Source organism: Echiichthys vipera (assembly GCF_963691815.1).
Source record: "Echiichthys vipera genome assembly, chromosome: 23".
NCBI lineage: Eukaryota > Metazoa > Chordata > Actinopteri > Perciformes > Trachinidae > Echiichthys > Echiichthys vipera.
In genome coordinates, this window is record NC_139848.1 from 2,806,378 (window position 1) to 2,828,752 (window position 22,375).

The 22,375-nt window shown below is 44.1% G+C and overlaps 3 protein-coding genes across 3 annotated transcripts in view; 2 read left to right on the plus strand and 1 right to left on the minus strand.

The window, feature by feature from the left end:
- spega (striated muscle enriched protein kinase a) overlaps positions 1-10,821 on the minus strand; it is a 45,294-nt gene extending 34,473 nt beyond the window's left edge. The window contains exons 1-2 of the mRNA XM_083937692.1: positions 10,388-10,821; positions 8,756-9,300 (exon numbers count right to left, since the gene is read on the minus strand). Coding sequence (XP_083793818.1) covers positions 8,756-9,137 — 382 coding nt within the window. The 5' untranslated portion in view covers positions 9,138-9,300; positions 10,388-10,821. The remainder of the gene's footprint in view (positions 1-8,755; positions 9,301-10,387) is intronic.
- A 4,109-nt stretch (positions 10,822-14,930) lies between these two features.
- On the plus strand, positions 14,931-17,463 carry LOC310964722 (L-rhamnose-binding lectin CSL2-like; the record flags this gene model as incomplete). The annotated part of the gene is made up of 7 exons (XM_083937978.1): positions 14,931-14,961; positions 15,276-15,326; positions 15,417-15,555; positions 16,080-16,195; positions 16,316-16,366; positions 17,135-17,258; positions 17,352-17,463. 7 exons carry the CDS (start codon positions 14,931-14,933, stop codon positions 17,461-17,463), a joined length of 624 nt encoding a protein of 207 aa, XP_083794104.1.
- A 2,534-nt stretch (positions 17,464-19,997) lies between these two features.
- On the plus strand, positions 19,998-21,954 carry inha (inhibin subunit alpha; the record flags this gene model as incomplete). The annotated part of the gene is made up of 2 exons (XM_083938150.1): positions 19,998-20,307; positions 21,212-21,954. The coding sequence occupies 2 exons, from the start codon at positions 19,998-20,000 to the stop codon at positions 21,952-21,954; spliced, it is 1,053 nt and encodes a 350-aa protein (XP_083794276.1).
- Positions 21,955-22,375: the final 421 nt, after the last annotated feature.

A 22,375-nucleotide genomic window follows, 5' to 3' on the forward strand; every position in this document is an offset into this window, starting at 1 on the left:
GGTGGGGAAAGAATGACTGGCTTCGACAGAGCATGTTGGATTTCTTTTTTCAGCAGCAGATGAGAGCAAGATTGAGGCAAGAAGAGAGAGAAGAAAGAGGGAGGGGAATAGACAAAGAGAAGAGAGTGGAGGCGAGCGAGGCTGGTGGGGAAAAGATTCACGGGGGAGGAGGCAGAGCAGAGGAGAAACGGAGAGAGAAAGCTGTAGGAAGAGGCATGGATGACAAGATAAATGGGACTGAGACAATGTGCGATGAGGATTTATCTAACTGGCAGGTACAAAATAAACAGATAAATAAATTAAATTGAAGAGGAGGGGAGTGAAATATATCTGTTTTCTTTATATTACTTACAGGAACACCCTCCACCTCTCGCGCTACTCTCCTATGTTCTTTGTTTTCCTCTCTCAGTGAGGTACCAGCCCTCAGCAAACCCATAAGCCATCAATTATTTATCCATCTTCCATGTCCGTTAGCTTTAACCAGTGATAGGGTCAAGGTCACCACAGCCTCGAGCAGCCCAGGGAAACCACCCCCCACTGGTTTACAGTATGATGCATGTTTGTTATTGCAGGATCGCAACGAGCAGCAGCCACAGGTCAACCTTGAAATAATATTTTAGTCTGTTAAATTATGACAAAATCTGCAAAATAGCTCACAAAACCATTATTGCTATAATACTGATATCTACATAGAGACCTGTGTAAATCCGACAAAGACAACCTCATGAAACACCCCAGGATGTCTGATTTGTTGAGGGAACGTGACGAGAACATGCAACCGCCTCCCACCATCCATCTACCTCCTCCTCCAAGGCGCTGTCTCTAAAACACACGTGCTAATAGTTCTTGCAGACACATCGACACATCTGTGTTCTCCACACCTCCTCCATCAAATGAATCTAAAAGCCTGGATCTCACTCTCCAACCAACCAACCACCTAGCGTCCTCGTCAACGTTTCGGCGTAGCTCCTCCATCCCCGGCTGCTGACTCGCTTCGCTGAACGATGTGCTTTTCAGCATTGTAAGTGAGGCATGTTACTGTTTTACGGCCTTGTAAACACAGAGTCAATGTGAGATTTACTCCTGCCATGAATCTGGAGTTGCTCAGGGAATGATTTTGTTTCGGATTTTTATCTCTTTTTCCTCTTCCTTCATTTATTGGATGATTACCGCCCCCGCTACAAGTGGTGTTTTTGTATCTCAAAAACTAAATGTCACTAAAGGGAAACCTACATGCAGTGGATTGCTGTTTTCAATTGTTATTTTAACAAACCTCCCTCTCTTCACCCTCGCCCGCCCTGCACTCCTCCTGCATCCATCACCAGTGTGAGGCATTCAGTCCGGCAGAAAGTGCAGCGATCAATACCAAGGCTTTATGCGTGATATGGGATACACCCCCGAGCAACAGTTCAAATGCCCCCAGATCAATAAGCCCATCATAACACCAGTTTCTATGACCATCATCCAATGACAGGCCAGATACGGTGGGGAAGCTTCCATTTGCCTAGAAATCTCTCATGAAGCTGAGCAACGACGACTCAGCTCCAACCAATCTCAGGCTGGAATATCATGAAATATCAGCCAGGGAGGAAAGATAATTAGATTTTTTTGGTGCATGACATTTATCTCACTGTTAATCCGCTTTTGTTTGATAGCTAAAGATGCCACATTGTCCTCTGCGCCGCTTAAACCTACAGTAATCACCAACGTATTGAGCTACAACATGTATCAGGCATGCCTGAGCTGCAACATTTGGCTTTGATGATCTCGACACAGATGGAGACGTGAAAGACAGGTGCAATTGCGAGCATGTAAGTTTAATTAGCTTAAAACAAGAAAAGAGTAAGCAGACTTCACGGAAACCCATTGATTTTGTGACAGAGGCTGCTTTCTGGGGAGCAGCAGCCTTGATGGATGCCTCCCGGGCATGCAGCTTTATCAGCAGCAGGTCTACCAGAACCGCCCTGCAACAGAAAGCTGATACTGCTGCTGGTCCATCAAACTGTGATCACACTGTCTCTCTGTGTCACATCTAACCAGATCTTTCATATCATGCATGTCTTGGATATTGTGAAGGAAACCTGGAATGTCGTGAGACTACATTTGAAGTCTTCATTTGCCCCCTGAAACCCTTCTGAGGCAAACGAGAGTGGTGATATGTCAATTCACTTCGTACGGTGAGCTGATTTGGAAATCCAAAATGACAGCGGCCAATGTTGACAGTCACACTGCAACCCGATCCTACCACCTAATCCTCACCAAATCCCTGAGGGTCCCTGTGAATGACTGTGTACCGGCGGGATGGAACACAAACACACCCTTTGCCAGACCAAACACGGAGGAAACAGCGTTGGCTTTACGTTCACGTATTGCCTCAGCTGTCTCACGAGAACAGAGCACCTCATTAATTGTACGGCGTCCTTAATCCAATTGAACATAGCATTTGGAGAATGTGAAATCATCAAGCAGCTATAGATTGTCTCTGCCTGGTATGCCGATTTAGGCAGATCATAATTCACACACAAGAGGACCGGGTCGATAAGAAATGGTGAGAGCAGGAATGCAAAGCTATGATCTATAACTGACACTGACCGAGCGGATCAATGGGTTCAAGGTTCAACTGCAGCAGACATGAAACATTTAAATATCACATGTAAAGCCCTTGGAAATGCAAAATTAAATGTTTTATTTAAAAGTCCCCATTTGTTTTCCATATAAATGTCATGTATTTCGCATATTTCCATATATAATTGAAGAGTTTCACTTCTTCACATCTTTTTTAGGGCTGTTTTGATTCTGCTACATGTGATCAAACCTATAAAAGCGTCAGAAGACATAGCTCTTACTGTGGTGGTAGTCCATTACACACCATTAGTTTGGGGGGTCTGGGTTTAGAGGGTGGGAGGACCCCTTTGTTTACATTTGGATCATGGAGTAGGCCTTCGATGGGATTTCTTTAGGGTGCACTCACACTGTCCATCCGTACGGTGCCCCGTGCTTTAGGGTGCTTGTCCCCCCCTCCAGGCCCGTGTGTACTCACACTACCTGGGCCTCGGGGAATGTTTCTTGCTGCCTATACGTCATCACGTCGTAACACGTCACACGCATTGATGACGTCATCGCGATGTGTCGCTTTGTTTACAAATCTTTCCATAGATCTTGGAGTTTTTGTGCGTCTTGTCGACTGTTTTTGAATCTTTTCATCGACCAAATCTGCAGTAAACACTCCACCTCCGCATCACACCAACGTGAACCTTTCACCGCCATTGTCTTAAATGTCCGCGCATGGTCTCTCCTTCTTTTTTCTACGTCCCAACAGGCGAATAATAAATGACGCCAGAACCGCCGTAGGCCTCGTGCTCACGCTCTAACACGTGCAAGCGTGCTTTACAGATGCCCACCTCTCCCAAATGGGCTGTGGCCGGCAAGCGCACCGCTCCTAGGCATGGTACGGTTGCACTCACACTGGTCAAACGAATTAGACTTTAGCCGTGAAACCTGTTTGGGCACGGTACGGATGGACAGTGTGAGTGCGCCCTAAGTCTCCTAATTGGCATGAGGACTGGTTGGACGAGATTTGCTCTTTTTTGGTAAAAGAAGGCTAGCTTTGGGGTAAAAAGTATAAGCAGTATAAATACACCAATGATGTCATCACCGGTGGCAGTTTTTAAGTATTTTAAAAGTGAAATTCTGAGAGAAAACAACATTTAACTTGAGTGTTTATGGGCAGCCATATCTGCACTGTTACAAACAAGATTGCTGCACCTTAAAGTCAAGCCTGCAGTGAAAAGCATTATGAGTAGCTGGGGATTTTGTAGAACAGGGCAAGGCTTGGAAGACACAATCCAATTAAGCAGAAGCCATCGCGTCCTCAAGTGTAATACCTTGTTTTCATTTCCATTACAGCTGTTCCACTTCGTTGAGTTTGCATTTTATAAATTCCCTGCTACAGTGGGATCCTTCTCTTACTTCAACCTGTAAAAAGCTTCCCCGACAAACCATTTTATCCTACTGTGATTCATATTTTGTACAACAACTCCCACTCACCTCTCTGCTTCTTGCTTCTCGGCCCACGCACACCTTCCCTAGCACCCCTCAAAGCTCTCCGTGCATCAAGCAGCTCCTTTCGGTACATAGCTCCGGTCTTCCTTTAAAAACAGGCCACTTCTGCCCAAAAGTTCTTCTTCTCCTCTGTGTACAAGTCCTCCATCAAGGCTTTCCCACTGAGACACACCACTTAAAAACAAGGGAACCTGCTCAAAATGACCCCAACAGGCCTATTTCTCCCAGTTTCATCTTCTCTTCATATAAAGTCTTCATAATGGCTGCTGCTGCAGCATGAAATGAGGAATTGGCCGAGCAAGAAGTGCCTTCTTAAAATGGTTGCTGGACCCTTTAAACTGGATCTTTCTCAGCCCATGTCTGTCTTTTTTGTCCTCTCCGTGTCTTCCCCCAGTCCTCCCTTACTTTGACTGCAAACTCCAGCAGTCTATTTAGAGTCTTGCATAGTACAACCCCTTCAGTTGTACTGTACTTTCCCTTTGCACCCCTTTTCAGAGAGCCTGCCCCCCCCCCAGTTATGGCAGGGGATTAAACGCACTGCTAAGCAGAAACCGGACAACCTTTGCTGTCCTCTGTGTGTCACTCTGCTTGGACTACGGGGAGTTTTGAAACTCTAGTACATGGCGGACATGTTGTAATACAGCGCTAAGGCTATGCTAAGACTGCACCGACATTATGGGACAATGGGACAGGTACGGGGACACCAGTGGAAGTGAGGCGGATCTATTTCAGACAGCTAAGTGCTCATAAACCTTGGAGCTACAATCTATTAGCATGTTTATGAGTGTGCACTGTTTAATAGCCCAGTGGCTTGTTACTGTACATTTGAAATGAACCTTGACAATTCTTCACATAAAAGGTCAGTTAACGAGTCATGAGGAGTACTAGTCCTCTGAAAACGATGGTGTAATGTCTTTTTTGGCTCTTGGATGAGGAATCACAGCTACTGTCAGGGGATCATAATGGGCTTGGGTGACAGAAGAGCTAACACAGGTCCCCTACATTGACTCTCCTCCTTCCAAACTTCCACGTCACTGTCTAGAGCAGCTCAACCTGACAACTTCCTGTGATGTGATGTGATGTCAGTTACACAGAACAAAGTAATTATGAGCAGACCTGTAAAATAGCTGTGTTTCCCAACTGTTTCACATGAAATCCCTAAAATGAAACAATACCTAATTCCCCATCACAGCATGCATACGTCTATGGGTGAATGAAAAGTAAAGAGATTATAACAGGAATGTACTTTTTCCTGCTCTTCTATCCTGTTTGGAAACCACTGGTGCATCAAATACCTTTGTTAATATTACGGGTAACTGCAAGTCCCGCCTGTGACGTTCATGCTTCTGCGTCACAACGCAACAATGATCAGCTATTGTAATAGAAGCTGAAAATACCACAGGTGACGGATGTGCTGCTTTTCAGAGCTTCTATCCAGCCTTTGGAGGCCTGACGGTATGTTAATCAAAAGCTATACGCCAGAGGGTGACGTCAATAAAGTAGTCTAGACTTGTGACACAGCACACCTCTGGTTTCTGGTTGGTCTGATCTCTAAGGGTGATATCTTAAAGTGACAGACCTTACTTTCTGACTCAATGAGGGAGGCTCAAAAGCAGCCAGAACAGCCATGAAAACTAACTGCACACATGTGTAAAACACACACTAACACACACCCACACAAATACACATTCACTGCCCCAGCATACCCACACCGTCTCCCTTTCATCCCCCTGAGCGTGATTGAGTGTGACAGCGCCGCGTCTTGACTGTGGTGATGCTATAATTATCTGTGATGTCTGTTGGTGCAATCAGAGAAGGGGGCCAGCGGCATCCACACATCACTAGAGCACAAGCCCTCTGACCAGCACGGCACATACCAGGGGCCTTAAATAACCACAAGGAGAGAAAGAGGAGGGAGGCAGAGGTCAGAGAGATAGTAAGACAGCTCGGACCCAGAAAACTGATAAAAACCAAGACCTTGTGGGAAAATAAACATGTTATTTTACGCCCTTTTACCCATTTGCCAATGGCGTAAATATCACCGATCAAAAGTTAGGCAAGAAACCAGAAGATGACCAAGTCAAGTCTTTGTGAAAGTGACTTTTTCTAAATGCTGACGATTAAAATATCAGATCTTATATTTTACATCTCTTACCCATGACATATACAAGTCCCAGACCTATTCAATGCATAAACCTGAGAACTCAATATTTAAAGGTTGAATATGCAGAATCTTTATTAAAAGCTATTTTTAAGAGAATAATACACCCACGGGGCGTTTTGAGGGGCACAGAATGAAAGTATTGCTTTTCCATTAAAAATATACATTTAGTCTGAATTAATATTTGTTTTTATTTATTTTATATTTATATAATTTATATTTTTTCTGTCACGTTCTGTTTACATTTCACCAGCCTATAGCGGCCAGCATTGCGGGTTGCCAGGGTTGTCTGTTGTTGGGTGCAGCTACTGTAGGCTGGCACTGGGTGAAATGGAGTTTGCCAATCCTGCAGCTGCTTATTTGTCCCAGCAGCAGCTGAGTGAGCGGCGACGGGCAAAAACAGGAGTCAATATAGGCCGACCATTCACTCCATGGACGGAGATAAAGGAGTTTAACGGCATTAAAGCACACGCCCAAATGGCTATGTTTCTCCTTGAACGGTAAGCTAACTTTGATGTTTACTTAACAGTAACGGCTAATGGTAACTGTCAGTCAAACTCCTCTGCAATACTTCTTTTTATGGTGTGATTTGTCAAAGGGGATTGGTTCAAACAGGTTAAAAAAGACTCCAGTCTCCTGTAGGCTACTGGGCAACGAACATGGCAACCCGACTGCTGGAATTATGTTTTGTTGTTGCGACTACGATCTTTAGACACAAGATGGCGGTGTTCTGCTCATTCCCCATATTCAACCTTAATAATATTCAACCTTTAATCTGAATTGTAAGTCAGTCTCGCTGAAATGAGCAGAGAGAGACAAAAGAGGAGACAATGAGTGGAGCAGAAATAGGTGATGAGGAACAGAGGTCAAAACTAACTCTGGATTCAAGCGAGAAGTTTCAAACTAGGCCAGCGAGACAGAGAGGTGCTGAATGATATGCCAGCTGGACCATGCGTGCCAGCTCATGGTGTGAGAGCTGGTGACGTGAGCTCAACTGTCAACTTTCACCACGGGCCAAGGAAACAAGACATGAGCAAATCTACCCGGCGAAACAATGATCTCACTGAACATTGTATTCTGGGGACTGAAAAGAGTGACGCAAACGAGGTGAGGTCAGGTGTATTCTTACCATCGAATGGGATGTTGTTATTCTTGCAAGATGCAGCAGACGAGACAGCCCTAAAAATGAATCGATTTTCACTGAATGTTCCACTTATTAGCTCCTTAACAAAGTAGAGAATCACGACGAAATTGAATTTAGGTTTGGGAATGTTTGACTGCACTTTCAAAAGGGTTTAACATAATGCAACCGCAGGACAGGTACCGCATGAACGGATCTATCTAAGTAAAAAGACAGACTAACTGGTGTTTGCTTTAACTTTGAAAATCCTATTTTTCTTATCCTTGACAGCAATGGTATAAAAGGATTCCTGCTGTTTTCACTTAGCCACATATGTTTCAGAAACCTTCAGTTAATGTTATTGACTTCTCTCATCCCAGTTGCATGTTTGCTTTCACTGCCAGACTCAATACTACTACTACTAATATATTTTGTAATATGCCTACACTGCAAACTATGACATATGGCATATAGGGCTATATGTCACATACAGGGCTATAGAATCAGAAATACTTTAATAATCCCAGGGGGAAATCATTTATATATTTATATATGGGGCTTATCGTAGAGTTAGTTACTTGTGCATGGGCAAGAGGTTCAAAAAGTCACAGGAGCTTCATTGAAGAATGAGCTCAGGGGGGTGTGTTTGCTATGGTGTGTGGCATCTGTTTGTGCTGCTTTCTTGTCGCTATACAGATATTAAACATATATATACTGGGAAATAACAGACAATCCACTTAAATTCCTCATGCTGAAGTGTCCTTGAGCAAGAGGATAAAGCATATCCAGACACGTTAGATACTGCTCTACAGCTATGGAGTCACTTTTAAACGTCAGTTTACACCTGCTGTAAATTATTTGTAGCCCACTGCATTCAAAAGCTGCTAACTGTCCGACCAATGACACACCTGATGATGCGTAATTACTGATACACCTACTGAGTCATGTACAACACAGCTGAATATCTGCTGTCTCTGCTTTAAAGTAGGCTTATGGGAATGTCCCAAGTTTCCCAGCTTAAAGTAGATGTTTCCTCATAATGGGAATGTTCTTCCCAGGGGCCCGAATCCAAACTTCTTCAGCTCAGTAAACACAACAAACAACACCCACAGGTTCAGCTGTGCAGCTTAGAGAAAGCCACGGCAGAGGACACTTCTCCTCTCCGACAAATCTCTACTTACATCCTCGAGCTAATTTTAAGCATCTCCCAGTGCTGCTCTGCAGACATGGAAGAGTGAGCTTTCACTGCACTGAAAATGCTTCAAGGGGTAGAAAAGACAACATTTTGAGAATTGGTTAAACCAGTTTGTCACAAATCAACCAAAAGGAAATGCAAGATCGGTGACTGGAGCTAAAAAATCAAATGTCATGTTGCTTTAAAGGAAGTGTAAGTGTCTGCTGGCTGTGATTACCTTCACCAAGGTCCATAATGGCCAAAACAGCACTGCAGCTTGTCTCTCCCAGCTCGTTGGTCGCCACGCACGTATACAAGCCAGCATCGCTCGTGCGGCAGTCCCGGATCCACAGCCCGCCTGGGTCCTGGGCTTCTGACGGGGGGAGGAGCTCCTCATTGTGGTACCAGGTCAGCAAAGGTTTTGGATATCCTGCCACTGACACCCTCAGCCGTATATCACAGCTTGTTCCTACTGCTGCTTTACGGAGTTTACGGGTGAAAACTGGAGGCGTGGGTTCTTGAACCGCAACCCCAGCGTCTGGAACAATCGGGTCCTTGATGACTTTGGGCCTCTTGGACGGGATACTGAGACTGGGACTGGAGCCAGGGCCTTCTGCCATCTCGACTTCTTTCAGACTTCTTAACAAACTGTACTTTTTACTGGTAATTGACAAGACGGGCTGCAGTTATTGAAGGCTTCTGGTGAGAGACTCCATTGCTTCAGATATCTCCGGGCTCACCAGGAGTGCAGAGGATGTTCGACCTGGGCTGTTGCACTGAGGCCTGTAATGACCAGAGCACATCTATCAGAATGACACCAAAGTTATGTTTAGTTTACAGTTTGAAATACAGCCACCGTTTGAGAGTGAACCTGCTCATCACGTAAAATGACATCATTGTTTGTTAGTTCATTTTTGGGACACTATGCAAATAATCACTTCTTATCATGAAATATGACACTATTGTTGTGCATAAAGCATTCTACCTTCAGGGTACTCCACACATTTTACAAGTTGCGTAATGTCTTGAGAAAAAGTACTCAAGTGACATCACTGGGGTATCACAGCTTTGGCTTTGAGTCTACAAATGTTTAACAATGCTTGAATGAAAGACTACAGACATGGAAGTTTAAAAAAAATGGCTGCCTAAATAAAAAGGTTCAGAGTTGCATTGTGGGACGTGTAGAACGCAGGGTTGTTAGAGTTTGATCCATACTGGGGAATTAAAGTCAACATGTCTCTGTCTCTTTAACCGTCTCTTGCAAGTTCCCCAAAAACCTTTGAGCCACAAACTGTTCTGGCAAAGCTAAAGACATGTCCTAACTTTTCTCTTACACACTGGCCGTGTGTGTCGTTTTGATGCCAAGTACACTCCTAACAATCCAGACGGACAGAAGTGGTCATGGTACTGTAGCCAGGATCCAAGAAGCAAAGAAGGGGTGTCCTGACACCTCGAATGGGTGACGTCGGTTTTGAAGCATGTGATGTTATAACTTATACAAGTATTAAAGAGGTTGCAAGTTGCTATGTTGGCCCTGTGAAAGGATTTTGACGATGAAGGCTGGGATTTGCTTCCTCATCTCCTCCCCTCAATTATCTTTGCCAACCTTTTCCAAAGTAGTTCTTCCAAGTTGTGAAAATCAAGTTGCTGCGGTGTGTCTTTGTCGTACTGATCTACCGTACTCAGCTCAGAAAAAGATTTGGTTTTAGGACTTCCTGCCATTTAATTCATTCTTATACACAGAATAAGGCAACTGATAGAATGCCATAATTACTGATTAAAGACAGTACTGATTCATGATAACCCTCGAATATGCTGAATCATTCAGTTGCTTTAAATAGACTCGATAATAGAAAGGAATGCATCCTACCTCACTTTTGCCATTAAAGCCAAAAGGGATCCCTTTGGACATCCCCGCAAAGTCCAAGTTAAGGTAACAAGATCCATGGAGCAAAATATGTCATCTCAAATCATTTGCCCGTGTCTCTACGTGTCCTTTAGCGAGCACGGGCTGTAGGTGTAAGTCCACCCTGGATCATGTAGCATTAGCAGCCACAGCCTTGGTCCCTTTCAACAGCTTTAACCCAGGTGAAGACTGGTGAGAGAGAGAGAGAGAGAGAGACAGAGAGAGAGAGAGAGAGAGAGAGAGAGAGAGAGAGAGAGAGAGAGAGAGAGAGAGAGCCTTACCGAAATGTCAAACCACTCAGGCCTTCTGCTCTAGTGTGTTTTCAGTAAGTACCATGAGTAAAAAAATACACTTTTAAACTTTTTAGGCTTCTAAACACTTAAATCAGCTCATGTTATCTGTCTCTCTCTCTCCCATCTCACTGCTTCACCCCCAACTCCCTCAGGTTGGGAACGACAGCTGCACCGCCGCGGATAGGTCACATTTCTTAGGCTGCCATGTACCACACACACGCACACGCACACGCACGCACACACACACACACACACACACACACACACACACACACACACACACACACACACACACACACACACACACACACACACACACACACACACACACACACACACACACACACACACACACACACACACACACACACACACACACACACACACACACACACACACACACACACACTCTTTAGATAATGTTATCAACCAGAACGTGTGTGAGTCTCTCAGTGTGTGTGTGTGTGTGTGTGTGTGTGTGTGTGAGACAGGCAGAGACAGCATGCGTGTGACAGTTGGAGTTGCTATAAAAAGAAAGTCTAAGAATAAAGACAGGGTAGTGATTCACACACCGGTAGGGTTGTGATATAACACAACACAATGCAATAGAAGAGGCACAACTGTAGCAGTAGACACAACAGATGATCATGCTTAATGCATTTATTCAACTGAAGCTGTTCATGTCAATTCAATTCAATCCAACTTTATTTATAGTGCCAAATCATAACAAAAGTTATCTCAGGACACTTTACAGAGTAGGTAAAGACCACACTCTATGACTTATTTATGATTTACAGAGACCCAACAATTCCCCCGTAGAGTACGGTGGCAACGAAAAACCTTCACTATAACAGACAGGAACGACAGACAGACCCAGCTCTGTGGAGGACGCACATCTGTCTGCACCGGAGAGAGGAAGAGAAGGAGAGAGAGAGAGAAAAGGCGGACAGATGGACAGAGAGAGACAAAGACAGACACAAAGACAGAGACAGACACACTTCCAGAGATGCAAGCAACCAAAGAGTAACAGTCACTACAACAATATCTATAGTAATGTGAATATGACTCATATGTTATGGCAGTTAATACAGCAGAACAGTAGAAACAAGCACATCTAAGGTGATCGAATATGACAATGATAATAATTATGGCAAACATGATCAATGATGAGTAGCAGTATTATGTCTTTTGCTTGTAATATTTGTTTCTCTTGTCTTTCTTTATGAGTTCTTGTTATTGTTTTTAGTAACAGTACAGTATCTCTTACATGTAGCCATGTCAGTTAATATATAAATTGTCGGAATATATGATTATCACAAATACGCTAAGATAAAATCCTTAAATGGTAGATATAAGTATAAAAGCGTATGCCCTTCGACCTTAATTCAGTCTTAACACAATCTTTTTCTCTGTTCTCCTCAAAGTAAGAGTGCATTCGTCAGTATCAAGTGTCTCCTTCAAAGCTCAGCGTGGAAAAACTTCCATTCCTGTCAGTGTCTGAAAAAGCATTTATTATTTGTCCTTCAAAAGCATTTGCTCCAACATTACAGGTTTATTCTTTTCTTCCTTTGTGCAGGCAGTTAGTTCAGTCATTCATGGGATAAATATGCAGCAGTTTGTGAGAAAAACTTTTATTAAATGGTGAGTTTTATAAAAGAGAGTTCACTGGGATCATCGTCTTTTATTTTTTAGTCTAACAAACTTTTTCTTCCATTATTTTTTTCTTTACTCAAGAAAGTTTGCTTGCAGTTGTAAAAGGACATGTTAAAAAAATCAGTCCAAGTAAGATCCGATCAGATCGGCTCAGACACAAAGGAGAGTTTTGTGTGTCTGTTCGCTGAAAGTTCAGAAAAAGTAACTTTTGTGTTTGTTTTTTATGCTGATTTTTATCAAATTCGTAGCTTCACCAGCAGGTGGCGACATTACTTTACATGAGGGAACTACACACACCTACACACACACACACACACACACGCACACACACACATATGTAGTTGTGGAAATACTTGTGCATCATGGTACACATGTTGTGGATTGTCTTCTGTGGGTTACACAAATCAAACACCAATAAAAGCTCAAGTATCAGGAGTAAAAATGCAATTGTAAGTGTTTGGTTATGCCTTATGTCACAGATCAGACAGCTTGCCCAGATCAGTTCAATTTTGTTTTATTTACAATGCCAAATCATAACAGCAGTTATCTCAAGACACTTGACGTATAGAGTAGGTAAAGACCACACCCTATAAGTTGTTTATGATTTAAAGAGACCAAACAATTCCCCCATGAGCAGCAACAAGTCACACTAGCTTTAATGAAAGTAGTAATATGTATTATAGTTATAATACTGTATATAGTGATAATCCAGCAATCTTGCGCACACAGTAGCGATGAAACCCTTCCCTTTAACAGGCAGGAACGAACAGACCGAGCTTCATGGAGGACAGACTTCTGTCTGCACCGGTTGGAAGGAAAAAGAAAGAGAGAAAAGACAAACAGACAAAGACAGAGAGACAGCCCCAGAGATGCAAGCAACCTCAAAAGTAACAGTAACTATGATAATATCTATAGTAATGTAAATATGACTTATATGTTATGGCAGTTAATATAGTGGAATAGTACAAACAAGCACAGCTAAGGTGATAGATTATGGTTTTGGTAATAATTCTGGTAGAGCCGCTGCTCCTTTGTGTTGAAAGGAGCCAGTTGAGGTGGTTCAGGATCATCTGGTCTGGATGAACCCTGGGCGCCTCCCTAGGGAGGTGTTCCAGGCACGTCCAGCTGGGACGAGGCCTCGGGGAAGACCCAGGACCAGGTGGAGAGATTAGATCTCCACACTGACCTGGGAACGCCTCAGGATCCCCCAGTTAGAGCTGGTTAATGTGGCCCAGGAAAGGGAAGTTAGGGGTCTCCTGCTAAAGCTGCTGCCCCTGCGACCCGACCCCGTATAAGAGGCTGAAGATGAGATGAGATGAATAATTCTGGTGGTAAATATGATCAATAACCAGACAGACATTGGCTCACAGCAATAAAGTGTTCAAATGTGTCTTTAACGAGCGGCTGTCCCCTGAGGTGTGCCAACACTGAGAAAAGACAGACATTATTACCCTATTTACACTGCCGGTGCACCTTCTATTGGACAACATAGCAAAAGGTGTACACGTTATACTAAGTTATCACTAATAGATGAGTCCTGAGGTTGTTATTCTGAATCTGTGTTAGCTTTAGAGGAGGGACATTTACATACATCATGTATTTCTACATTTCATTTCACCGCCTATGTCCCTTTTTTAAACCCGGTCCAAAGCTTAGTTATGTAACGTGGTATAAGAACACGAGGGGCGCAGGAGTAGGGCTTTTTGGCTGTTGCCTAGCGATGGACCTCCATTGAAAAGGTCTGTTAGTCTGGACGCCTGCTCAGTCAGAGCTCACTTATTGGCTTTTAGACTAAAAATAAGAAACATCCACAAACACCATCACGCTGATGCTATACTTATCGCTCCTTATCAATTATCATTCATTCAGTTTGTACTTATTTTATTTCAATAGTGGTTAGCACTGTCGCCTCACAGCGAGAAGGTTCCAGGTTCGCATCCCGGCCTGGGTCCTTCTGTGTGGAGTTTGCATGTTGTCCCCGTGTCTGCGTGGGTTTTCTCCGGGTTCTCCGGTTTCCTCCCACAGTCCAAAGACGTGCAGGTGTTCGGTTCATTGATGACTCTAAATCACCCGTAGGTGTGAATGGTTGTCTGTCTCTGTTCGTCTCTATGTGTCCTGTGATAGACTGGCGTCCTGTCCAGGGTGGACCCCGCCTCACGCCCGATGTCAGCTGGGATCGCTCCAGCCCCCCGCGACCCCGACCCCGGGATAAGTGGTTGAAGATGAATGAATGAATGAAATGCTGCCAAACTGCACGCTGCGTATTGTTGTTTATTGTATAAACCTACGTCTAACCACAATGTCTGTTGCACTCTGTCACATCTAGTTAATTGTTTGATTTATTTTTTCGGGATAAATAAAGCTTCTTGAATCTTGAATCCGGCTCCGGTAAAACTCATCAAGCAACTCAGACTATATGTACTTCAAATATTGAGATAATAATTCCAGTATGTCTCCAACCAGGACCTGTTCCCTGTATGTTTTCAGGATGTTTGCTCGAACACCAAACTGTATAAAAGGGGAGTCCTGCTGTGTAACATTCACTGTCTACGGCTGACGAGATGCTTTCCACAAGAGTGACGATCATCGCCCGTGAGTACACCCCCCCTTCTGTTGTCTCTAATGCTCTTAAACTGTGTCTTTAACAATGGGACCAAATGATGTAACGCGTCATACTAAGATCCATTATATTTTTGTATCTTTTAGTCCTGGCTGCAACTTGGTGTTGGACATCTGATGGTAGAGTATTATAACTTCTTCTATCCTCATAGCCAGAAACCTGTTTACCTGTTTCCTGTCCTGTCAATCATCTCACAACCCTCAGATTTGCCTCTGCTCTGTACAGTAAGTGTGACGAAGTGGCTGATTTTTGACATCTGACATACTAAGACCCTGTTTTCCTGCAGGACAACTGTATAACGTAGCATGCCCTGATACCAACATCGAGCTGCAATGCCGTATGTATCCATTCTGTATTACTCCATTTCTTTCCGCTCTCTCGGGCTGCAGCTGTTTTGCTTAATGATCCATGTTTTGTGTGTGTTCAGCTGAAGGACAAGTTATCGAACTGCTGTCGATGCAGCATGGTCCTCAAACTTCTGTGGACTGTGCTGCCGAAAGCCAGGAGGCCGCGGTCACGGATGAGAACTGCATCCACCACAGAATGCTAGGATGGGCCCAGTTTGTGTACGTTTATCTATTCTGTTTACTTTCACATGCAGTAGTTAAAGGAGGAGTAAAAGTAAAGGATAAGATATGAACATAAAGTTTGTAAGCAGCCAAAACTGAGCATATATTAGGAAAAGGACAACTGGGTATATTTTGAGGTAGAGCTCATCAAATATGAATCTAGATCATGTTACTGTACGGCCTATTTCTAAAAAAAGTGTTGTCAGAAACATGTTTTCGTGTACCCTTTAGCTGTAAAATGAGAAAGTGTGTGACCAACTTTCATCTACGACGGCACGGCTTGTTCCATTTAATCTGATTTTCAATAAAACTCTTGCTGCGCTCTGCCAGGACCATGCTGAGGTGTGTTTGTTGATTGGTTGTTCAGAAAACATTGAGGCTTCAGACTGGAGACGGATCGATTAGTAACTGCAAAATTAGAATTAATTCCATTCAAATTCAGATATCCAAAGGACCCGTGTGTGCATAAATGAATCTGGACTGTATATATAAAAATGTGACCTCTTCTAATATTTCTCTAGCTGTAACAATGTGCAAAGCTGCCGACTGCCCAAGCCCGACCAGCGCATGTTTGTGTGCGAGGACAAAAGCAATGAATTCATTCAGAGCACCTACAACTGCATCAGCAAACCTGCTGGTGAGTGGTTTTTAAAGCACGGCAGAAGTCTCATTCAATCATTCTGCACATATGACTGAAGATGTTAGGAGGATTTTTAGGATTGCGAGCATCTGAACTTATTCTCTGATGTTTCCACAGGTGTGCTCACTGCTGTGGCGTGTGAAGCAGAAACTGCAGTGTTGAAGTGCGGTGAGAATGCGTCTATAATCCTGTCTGCGAGGAAACGTTTGGTGATGGAAAAAAAACCATCTCTCCAAGATATTCATACTTATCTTCAATAGACAATCAGTACAATCAATAGCTATAAACCTCTAAATACTGACTTTATGAGATTGACAACAGCTATTTCTGGTTAGATTGTAAAACAAATGTGTTGATTGTTTAATTGCACATTGCGAGCGGTGAAAGGATAGAAAAGAACGATGGAATATCTCATCTCATCTCCATCCGTTTATCCGGGGTCGGGTCGCGGGGGCAGCAGCTTTAGCAGGGGACCCCAAACTTCCCTTTCCCGGGCCTCATTAACCAGCTCTAACTGGGGGATCCTGAGGCGTTCCCAGGCCAGTGTGGAGATCTAATCTCTCCGCCTGGTCCTGGGTCTTCCCCGAGGCCTCCTCCCAGCTGGACGTGCCTGGAACACCTCCCTAGGGAGGCGCCCAGGGTTCATCCTTACCAGATGATCCTGAACCACCTCAACTGGCTCCTTTCAACGCAAAGGAGCAGCGGCTCTACTCCGAGTTCCTCACGGATGCTGAACTTCTCCCCCTCTCTCTAAGGGAGACTCCAGCCCCCCTCCTGAGAAAACACATTTCGGCCGCTTGTACCCACGACCTCGTTCTTTCGGTCATGACCCAGCTTTCATGACCATCGATGGAATATGATTGAGTTTAAAACAAAGTCGGTCTTGTTATATGATGCACTGTCTTCATTTCTGTGCCCCCCCCCCCCCCCCCTCAGAAAACGGAGTGCTGAACATCCTGTCGGCCAATTATGGACGTCTCGATGAGAAGACCTGTACCAGCACCCCCTCAAAAATGACCTTCTGCACAAGTCTGGGAGCTTCACAAAACGTGAAAGCAATGTGCGTATGATTGCCGGTAGTATCAAATATCATCTTTGTTGTGATCATCTTTTACATTAACAACGCTTGCTTTTCTTTTGTCTTTCCCCTCAGGTGTAACTTCCAGGAGGAATGCGAGATCCCTGCCACCGAGGAGTATCTGGGCAATCCTGATCACTGTGATGATCTTCCCAAGTACCTCACTGTGGATTATGTCTGTCAATAATCGGTAAATGTATAATAAACGTGACTGTGCACACTTTTGCAAACAGTTGAAGCATTTAACATTGCCTTTTAATGCTTGAGGGTGTTTTCTTGTTACTTTTAGGGGATCCGGCACCTGACAACATCATCCCAGAGAGGAGCGAGCAAATCTTTATCGATTTCATCTAATTCATCCTTTGGTTTCACCCAAATACATATTTTAAAAACAATGTGATGGGAGGAATTATTAAAAGAGGCTGACTTCAACAACTGTGTTTTGTCTTTTTTGGGGGGTAAAGGGAATTCATATCAGCACTAACTGATGTTTGTTTGACAATGCAATGCTCCACACAGTAGGTGGCAGGGATGTGGCTATAAGCTGGTTTGCCAATCATAATGAAAACTCAAAGAAGAAGAAGAAGCAGAAGAAGAAGAAAAAGAAGAAGAAGAAGAAGAAGCAGAAGAAGAAGAAGAAGAAGAAGATGCAAAATAAGAGCAGAAGCTGAATAATAATAATAATAATAATAATAATAATAATAAGACGAAGAAGAAGAAGAAGAAGAAGAAGAAAGGGAGGAAGAAGAAGAAGAAGCAGCAGCAGCATAAGAAGAAGAAGAAGAAGCTGAGGAAGAAGCAGCAGCAGCAGCAGAAGAACAAGAAGCTGAAGAAGAAGCAGCAGCAGTAGCAGCAGCTGAAGCTAACATTAGCAACGTTTTGAGCTAATGTTAGCATCAGACACTACTGACTCACTGTGTGAACTTTGAGACACTTCTCTTCTCGTGTCAGTGTCAGACTACAGTTGAGCATGTCATAAATATGCATTTAAATAAGCATTTCAACATCACAGAAGCAAAAAGAGCAAGTAAACAAAGGGAGTAACTCACCAGGAGCTCCCTTCTTTAGTTCCCACTCCAGTGGCTCTCAGGCAGGTGGGCTAACGTCTGCTAGCACACCTGTACCACCTGCTGATAGCATAGCCTCTGTTCAAATGTCCCACAAAGCCCCCAGAAGTGAGCCAGTGTGAGCCATAGCAAACTAAAACACACTGAACCCGCAGAAGCTACATTAGATATGTTTTCTTACTTACACATGCTTTTTCAACTGTGACATGTTAAAGAGCCAACATCCTGTAATGTTTACCTGTGGCCACAGAGGGCACAAGAACCAACATGGCCGACAAGAGACGACAACGTGGTCAAACACATTAAAGCAGGGATGTCAAAGTCAAATACATCAGAGGGCCAAAAAAACAAATTTGCTACAAGTCGAGGGACGGACTGGTTCAATGTTTATTAAAACATATTAAAATGATTGCATATAACCTATTGAACCAAGACCTAACAAAGCGTACCGTATTATATATAATAATTAAATAAATAATCCAATATTTTTGCACGGCTCTGTCAGTTATTTCAAGTGAAAACATTTATCAACAGGCTCACAGACAAAAAGAAAATGTCCTTTAAAAATAAAACATGTTCCTTAATATCAAGATAAAGATGCACAGCTTTGTGAACATGTGCTCTGCCTCCCACCGAGCTTCAAACACCCTGTTCTCATCGTCCACCTTCAGTTAAACCATTATTGGGGGCCAGCAGGCGGCTGTGGCGTGCGGGCCGGTTCTAATACTAATCAAATATCATCCCGGGGGCCGAGATAATTCATTCGAGGGCCAGATCCGGCCCCCGGGCCTTGACTTTGACACCTATGCCATTGTTTTCTCAATGACAACCATACAAACTTCTGAGAAATAGATGACCATTGATATAACATAACATAAAGTGAAACACCTTATTTTAAAGTCTAAAGACAACTGGTTGGTTGGTTGGTTGGTTGAAAACAAAGCGTCTGGAAGTGAACATCTGGTCTTTGGCCTGTGAGAGCTGATAAAATGTCCGTCTACAGAAACACACACATTATGAAAAAAATATTTCTCTGAGACGGATTCAAGGATTCAAGGCCAGGCAGATAAAGAAGGCACACACACACACACACACACACACGCACACACACACACACACGCACACACACACACACACACACACACACACACACACACACACACGTTTCCCTTACAGTAGACAAAGACTTTTTGTTTAGTGGGAAAACAGGTGTGTGTTGGATATGGCTGCTATGATGACGTCAAAAGGTACATAATTCAAACCTCGGGCAGTAAATCTGGCCTTTGTTGCACTGAGTCGACCACAACCTGTAGCACCTCTGCGGGATAAAAAATAAAGCAATAAAACATGCAGACACGTTCCCTCGATTCTGTGTGAAACCGCCCCAGAAACAGATAATGTAACATCCCAACAGTCAAGGCCATTCTTTGCTATCTTCCCTTTATGTGTTGGCAACAAAATGCTTTTGCTTGCAGACTTGAGATAGCAGCAGAGCCCAACAAATATGTGTGAGAATAAGGAGAGTCACAGGAGAGAATCACTTTTCTGGAGCTAATTGAACCTCTTTCTTCATAGAAACTCGTTAGTCCTGTGTTTTGGGCTTTTTGTGTTGTTTTTAGTCGAAGGTATCCAGTGGTTGTTGTACGGTGCAGTCATGGTATCCTGTGCTCTCTTCATCCTGGGCCCTCTGTGGATCCACATCCTGGCACAAGCCTGCAGGGGAGAGGAGCTGTCCAGAGAAGCCGTGTTGTCCTGGTTCAGAGAGCGGGTCCTGGAGGGCCTTGGGCTGGAGGAGCCCCCTCCAACGACAGCGCAGGGACCTGAAAGGGACACGGTAGAGCCAGAAGCGAGGCACGCACCCCGGAGGACAAGCAGGACAAGCAGGACAAGCAGGACGCCGTGGGTCAACCATCAAACCAGTCCGACACAGGAAACATCTCAAATTATTCTCTTCCCCAGTTCTGGTAAGTTCATTTCAGTTCAGTTTAACTTTCAACTGCACAACAAAGCTGTCCCAGTCACGTGAAATGAATGTGAAATATTTAGTGTTTATGTTTGATTGGTGCTCATGGACACGACTAGTCTAAAAGTGTAGCAAAGCCTTCCTTGAAACTACGCTGCCTGTACTGTCACATTGCTATGCTTATCTTAATGTTGAATGATGTCCATATTGCAGTGAACTCATTATGTGCATGCTGCAGATGTTAATGATATAGTAAATGTGTGTGTAAGCAGGTGTGCTCATAGTACATGGAAACTACTGTAAGGTCTTTACTTAAAGGCCCTGTGTGTAGACTGTGCACGTGATTGCAGCAGCTTTAACAAAAGCAGTGTTTTACTGCCCTCTCTGGTTGAAGGTTTCAAGTCTGGACTCTGATGGGATGTGGTCAGAAGCAGAGTGGGTCGTCCTCCATTGGATAGATTGGCGGTTCGATCCCCACATCCCCCGGTCCACATGTCGAAGTGTCCTTGGGCAAGACACTGAACCCCGAATTGCTTTTCGTTCTGCACATGGGTGTGTGAATGTGGTGTGAATGGTTAGATTAGATGGTCTGTAGATGTCCACTGCCATCAGTGTGAATGTCTGTGTGAACGGATGAATGTGACAAACACTGTGAGAGCATCTTCAGCAGTCAGAAGACTAGAAAGGCGCCATATAAGTCCATTTACCACCTAACAACAAGATTCAATGGGGGGGTTAAATTTTTCTTATGGAATGACTGTACTTCTCATAAAAAGGGGTGCAGGCTTCATGTTGATCTGACACTGAAGGCTTCTCCAGACAACAGCAGGACACAACGGAGGCCCCAACTTGCCCAAGGAAAAAGTCACAAGTTCACTGACTGCTCTCTTATCTCACTTTTGCAGACTCATCCTGCGGCAGATCTGACTCAGCTCCTGGGGAAACCACCAACATGCACTTCACATATTACTTCCAGCCCTCCATGAACAACCAGCGGACCCTGGTCACATCCGCCCACTTCTGGTTCTACGCAGGTGAAGGAGCCAACTCTTCTGCCCAGCTGTTCATTGTAAATTCAGCACAGCAGCTTCTTCCGGCGGCAGAGGCTCCATCAAAGATGAGCTCAGACGGATGGACCACTTACCACCTGGATCAATCCCTGCTGCCCTCTGTGGCTGAGGGCCCTTTCCTGCTCCAGGTCCGCTGTCCAGCCTGTCTGTGCAACACCAGTGAACCAGACAAGATGCCCTTTCTTCACCTCCTTGCTCAGCCTCGTGTTCCTGCCCGCTCACCCCGCAGCGCACCAGTAACCATTCCCTGGTCTCCTTCTGCTATCGACCTTCTGCAGCGGCCCTCTCAGGAGAGGACTCACTACAGCGACTGCCTCAGAGCAGAGATAGAGATCAGCTTTGAGGAGCTGGGCTGGGACAACTGGATCATCCATCCTAAGCTGCTGACTTTCTATTACTGTCACGGGAACTGTTCCGCCGCAGATCGAACCACCACCATGCTGGGCATCACACAGTGCTGCGCTCCGGTCCCAGGAACCATGAGGTCCCTGAGGATCACCACGACATCTGACGGCGGGTACTCATTCAAGTATGAGACCTTGCCCAACATTATTCCTGAAGAGTGCACTTGTATCTAACCATAAGAGCTTAAAGGGGCCGTTCACCCAAATGATAAAAGACCATTTCTCATTTATCTATCTGCTATTTTGTCATTTCTGGTTTCATGTGCAGAGGTTTGGAGAGTTCGGTGTTTTAATGGTACTTGTCCCCTAGTTTTAAGTAATTGCTACCAAGGAAATAAACTAAACATTTTTCCACAGTGAGGAAAATCCTGAGTAACACGGATATTGTTTGTTGAAAGACGTTTTGCTGTTCAGTTTTTCAAATGTTAAAATGCATAGATGAACATAAAGCTTGATTTTCATTGAAGATCTTTCAAATTGAGTTTCCAAATCTGACCACAAATATGTACAGATAGTTGGGTAACGTGTTGGTTGAACAGACCATTTAAAGCTCTCTTTTATTTAGCCACTATGTCAGTAACAAAGAAAACACTAA